Source organism: Entelurus aequoreus, linkage group LG07 (assembly GCF_033978785.1).
Source record: "Entelurus aequoreus isolate RoL-2023_Sb linkage group LG07, RoL_Eaeq_v1.1, whole genome shotgun sequence".
NCBI classification, from domain to species: Eukaryota; Metazoa; Chordata; class Actinopteri; order Syngnathiformes; family Syngnathidae; genus Entelurus; species Entelurus aequoreus.
Window position 1 is genome coordinate 37,857,580 of NC_084737.1, and position 5,767 is coordinate 37,863,346.

The 5,767-nt window shown below is 43.7% G+C and overlaps 1 protein-coding gene across 1 annotated transcript; it reads right to left on the reverse strand.

The window, feature by feature from the left end:
• Nucleotides 1–692: 692 nt before the first annotated feature.
• Nucleotides 693–5,073, reverse strand: LOC133653063 (UDP-glucuronosyltransferase 2A2-like). Its single transcript, XM_062052073.1, has 2 exons — nt 4,945–5,073; nt 693–2,797 (listed from the first exon to the last, which is right to left on the reverse strand). The coding sequence occupies exon 2, from the start codon at nt 2,793–2,795 to the stop codon at nt 1,185–1,187; it is 1,611 nt and encodes a 536-aa protein (XP_061908057.1). The 5' UTR covers nt 2,796–2,797; nt 4,945–5,073; the 3' UTR covers nt 693–1,184.
• Nucleotides 5,074–5,767: the final 694 nt, after the last annotated feature.

The following is a 5,767-nucleotide window of genomic DNA, read 5'->3' on the forward strand; positions in this document are numbered from 1 at the left end:
AATATTTTTAAAATATAATTAAATTGAAATACAATAAAATAAAGTGCAAAAATCTATAAATCAAAAACAACACTTTGTTTAAGGAGAAGTAACATGCAGTGAAAACAAATATTAAACTTTAACTTTTAAACTTGAATTGAGTAAAAACTCTAAATATGTGATTGCACAGTAATGTTCACATTAAACCCCCCTCCTCCCTCCGTGGGAGGGAGGCGAGTTGAGTGCCCGAAACCCCCCGCTGGTTTCGGCCCGCCCCTTGGCGCACGTGGCACGGCGGGCTCCGCGACCCGACGGCTGGCCCTCGTGGCTTGACGGCGGGCGCGTCCCGACGGGCCGCGCGTAGGGGTCAAACGCAGAAGTCTCAGGGCCTCGTGGTGAGGGGGTGGCCTGCGGGTTTCGGCCCGCTTGACCCCCCCGCTCCGCTTGGCGCGCGCGGCACATGACGGGTTCCGCCACCGACGCTCGGGCTGCAGCCCGACGGTGGTGCGGGCCCGGCGGTGACGCGCGGTTTGGGGAAACAAAGCAGAAGTCTCAGGGCCTCGGGGCCGGGTTTCGGCCCGCCCCCTTGGCGCGCGTGGCACGGCGGGCTCCGCGACTGACGGCCGGGCTGCAGCCCTTCGGCCGGCAGGCGCGTCCCGGCGGGCCGCTCGCCCCCTTTCGGAACCTTGGACCGGCATCCGCTTGGTGCGTGTAAAAGATCTGCGGTCTGCGGGCCGGTTCTAATAATAAATCAAGATCATCCCAAGGGCCGTAAAAAACCTTCGGGCCGGATATGGCCCGCGGGCCTTGACTCTGACATATGTGCTCCATGCCATCTCTAATAAAAAAGTAGTGTATACTTCTAACTTATATCTGTCAGTAGACTCGATATGGAAGCGCGAAAAACTACAACATGGTTGATAGGGAGAAGATGCAGTCAAAGTGGAAGCGCGTGAGTTTGACCGCCCACAAAACGGCGCATCCTGAAAAGATGGTCAGAAAGCGGCTTGAATGCTGGCTGTTAAACATAATCTGAGCAACATTTTGACCCAAGAACCACCATTACATGTTCTGTAGACCACAAGGAAGTGTTTTAAATGTAGGGGAAAAAAACTAAGATCCACAGCCACAAATTCCTGTTTTGAAGATTACTCACAAATTGTCATGCTGTGTGTGTTGTCATGCCTAATTTATCATCTGGTGTTCTATTGTCTCTTGGATTTTATTTTGGATGTCTTAGACCTGGCTAGGCACCTACAGAAACATCTACAGGAAATCCAAATAGATGCTACAACGAGAAGACAGAAGACTCCAAAGACAGCAATGACATCCAGACAGTGATAGGTGTACCACGGCAACTTGTAGGACTCTGTGCGCAGATGTGGAGCCCCCCTATGCCTCATAACGTACTCTATCCAGAAAACGGCAGTGTCGATGGGCTTCATGGGTTTGTCATGATGCAGTTGGGATAGTTTGATCATATTCTGTTTGTAAGGCTTCTGCGGATCAAGAACATTCCTCAGGGAACCTAAGAAAGATTCCACATCCAGTGTTGTCACTTCAACGATCTCAGCCACTCCCTTTGCCTTCATCCGCACCATGTTGTCATCCTGGTCAAAGATGAGAGGAATTCCCACAATTGGCACACTGTGGTACATGGCCTCGTATATGCCGTTAGTACCCCCATGGGTGACAAAGACTTTAGTCTTTGGGTGGCCCAGTAGGTCGTTCTGGGGAAGCCAATCCACAAGCAGGGTGTTGTTCCCGAGAGCGGCAGGCTTCCTCCCGAGATGTCTCCACACGACCTTCTGAGGGAGCCTTGCAAAGGCAGAGGCGATGATCTCTGATATTTCCGGGCCCAGGTCGCCTAGCAGCGTTCCTAAAGTCATGATGACGACGCCATGTTCACCGGAAGTTTGCACAAAGTCCTCCAAATCTGCCGGCAGAGGCTTGGAGGGCTTTCCCTGAAAGCCTCCTATGTAGACCACATTGGGCATGGTGGGACGCGGGAACTCAAAGGTGAAGTCGATCCTCATCAGCCAGAGATCGGCTCCTTGTGTAAGAGACATAACGCTGACATTGCCTCCGAAATACTTATCGCACAAAACCTGGTATGGAGGATTGGCGACATAGTGGTGCATGTAAAGCAGAACACCGTGATAGATTATATTGTTCATTCTTTGAAACAAGTTCATTTTGTCAGAGTGCTGGGAGAAAAGCTCCGGGATATAAGACAGAGGAGATGGAGCAATGGCAAAGTGGGCTTCTCCATTGAAAAGCCAGCGTACATTAAAGACCATGGGGAGGTTCAAGTAGTGAGCCAGGAGCACCCCGCTTGGAAAGGCCGGGTCCGTCAGGAAAATATCATATCCTGTCTCCTTTAGCTCCTTGATGAGAGTTTTATTCTCAAAAATGCTGACCACCAATTGGGTCACAGCCACCTGATTCTCACCAATGAAACCGAAAAGGTTCCTGTAGAACTCCACAAAGGCCCACAGCGAGCCTCGATGTCGTCTGATCTCGATGGACCTCTCCAGGAAAGAGGTCATGAAGCTCTGGCTCTCGATGTTCTGGGACTGCTCCATCATGACAGTGATGGAGGTGTAGTAGGGCGACTTCTCAGAGACGTACCAGCTGGTGGAGGTACGCAGCACCGTGATTTCATGTCCTTGAGAATGAAGCGCCTCCACCAGAATTTTCATGTTGATCCAGTGGCTTCCATCAAAGGGATATACCAGAATTTTCCCTCCCCAACACGAGGGGAGCGGTGCCATGGAACACACCAGGAGGAACGCCAGGGCTCCACATGACGCCATTACTGAAGAGGAGACACACACACTAAAGGCTGAACAAACATTTTTAGATGTTATCCTGTTTCTGCAGGCTCCTAATCAAAGACACAGTCAAAGTTCACCATGCTGCAACCAGATTACGGTATCAGCTCTCACTATTTTCTTCAACTATATGCTTATATAGTCTCACAACCATTTCTATATTTTACTATAGAAATGAGACCAAGGTACAGCAGTAACCCCATGCAAAAATGCTCAAACGGAGATTCAAACCCTCACTGTCCTAACTTTGTGAGGCCAACATGCGGCTGATGAATTTTCAGTGATTGGTAAATATATACTGTTATGCAAGCTGAACACAGATTATCCTAGTTTTATTTCTAAAGTATTTTTCATCGAGAAAACACAGGCGAACAAAAATGGTGGCTAAAATCTAGGGGGGTGTTTTGTGAGATACCATATGAGTCAGTGTATGTTTTGGTCATTCAGTTTTCTGTTTCATGAATGGGAACTAAAAAACAAAAAACATTTTTCAAATTTCAATTTGAAAAAAATTTATACATTTGTCTTTTTCAGTGTCGAAGCAAAAAGTTAGTCAAAAATCATCTATACGACAGCACTGTCGTGTTTTTAGGAAACTGCTGCAGAAATGTGAGTCTCTCACAAGTTTTTATTTTTATTTTCTTAGCTCGTATGATAAAAAAGAGAGGACCTAAGATGGAACCCCGAGGAACGTCACAAGTATAACTAAAGAAGTTGAACAAATGACTAAAGACTGCATCTGAAGTAAAGAAGCTACAGCAACACCATAGTTGTATATGACATTACAATAGATATACGAAAAGGAGAGTTCTTTAAGTGGTGCCTTGAGGAACGTAAATTACAAGTTTGGACCCTGGTGTTCTATGTTTTCTGGCAAGGTTACAATGTCAATGCAAGGATCTGCCAGTGTATCTACAGTGGTCCAAGTTCCTCTATACAACAGGAGCACTCAAGTGGTTTTAGGAATTTGCTGCAAAAATGTTTTTTTTTAAACTGAATTAAGGGGTCAGTAAGGTGTCTTTCCTGGGCCGGATTTGGCCCCTGGGCCGCCTGTTGAATAACTTTGATCGAGGGGGGGGGGGGGAATTATAAAACACTAGCAGAAATGAAAATATAGACTAAAACAGATGTTTTCAGAAGTCAGTCAGAAGTTGATAGTTAAAGAAGAGACCTTGGACTGGCCAGTACAAAAGAAAACTGTTTTTTGTGTGGTTCTTTAGAAAGGTTCTAATATTTTTATTCATGAACACAAGATACAACACAGCACTGTTTTTGTTTTTTTCCTACCTCTACTTGACATTACTCGGTCAGTGTACAGTATGTTTTGGTCAGAATGTTTTCATATGTAAAAACAGGATACAACACCACAGTGTTCTTACTCAAGGTCAGGCCGCGGTCTTGTCTTTGAGTAGCAACTTTTGGTTCAGGTGTCAGAATATAATAAAAAAATATTTAATCTTTTTTTGGTCACTTTTTTCATGTATGATCAATGACCAAAATATACACTGAACTGTCAGCATATTCAAGCGTTTATTTACTTACATGACCTAAGCAGAAGCAATGTACATTTTAAAAGACAACCCCACCAAACATACATCGTCTACTGATTGCTCATCACTGTTTGTTTTTCTCAAACGTGTCGTGCTTAGATCACTTCCAGCCACAACTTCATCCCAAACCTTTGGAAGCACTAATGCTGGTTAAGTTATAGCTAGTCTGCAATAACAAAATTAATGCAATAATGCAAATGACAGTGTATGACATTTGATTGGCAGTAGTAGGCATTGTACATTATAAGATGTTGACATACTGCATATCTATCTATCTATCTATCTATCTATCTATCTATCTATCTATCTATCTATCTATCTATCTATCTATCTATCTATCTATCTATCTATCTATCTATCTATCTATCTATCTATCTATCTATCTATCTATCCATCTATCTATTTATCTATCCATCCATCCATCCATCTAGTCCATCTCTCTCTCTATCTATCTATCCATCTATCTATTTATCTATCCATCCATCCATCCATCCATCTAGTCCATTAATGCCGAGTATTACACTTCTATCAGAAACCAAACTTTAAAAGCACTTTTAAAAGTCAGTAGAGTAGATCCTCACCTCAGGTCCAGTGAGCCTCTAACAAAGAAGAATGCAGAATGTTCAGTTACGTGTGTAAGTTGAGGCGGACCTCTGGTCTGCAAACGTAAGTAAATGTATAACTGCTAACAAAGTGACGCGCTCCAATGTTCTGCCTGCCTTTTTGTGCAAACCCCCTAGTTTTATCCTGCACATGCTGCCTCTCGGCCCCAAACAACATCTGGATATCATTTTCTAAAACTTCAACAATGAAGAATTTCAGTCATGTGACCTCTGCAACCCTGTAATATACATAGTTGTGCATTGATGACCTTTGAGTCATTTAAGGTGAAACGGTCAAAGAAAAGGTTAATGTTTACAATCGCTAAGGTTTATATGCACTTCGCATAGGTTTAGATAATGAGGATTCAAAGGACAGTTATCCATGATGAGCAATGTGATGTATAACTGGGTTTTTCAATAGGCAACCCACAGGCCAATTACAGCCCGCCAAAGCCATAAACTTGTATAGCAAACTTCGCAGTAATGGGGTAGTTTCACAGTGAGTTGCAGGATTGCAGAATAATTAACAAGCTTGCTCTTTAAACAAGGAGACCAGGGTTAAAAACCCAGTCAAGGTCAATTGTATCATCTACATTTTTCACGTTTTTAGGAAATACTCTTTATATGTGTCTTATTACAACTGTACTTATATTATGTTCCAAATATTGTTTGTTATGATGCAATGTCTAAAAATAAAATAAAATCTTGCCCAGGGACAAACGTAATTGAGGATCCCTGTTAAATAACATAGCTTTGCATTCTCAACTCATCTTCATTTAAAAAAAAAAAGATGTCTGTTCAT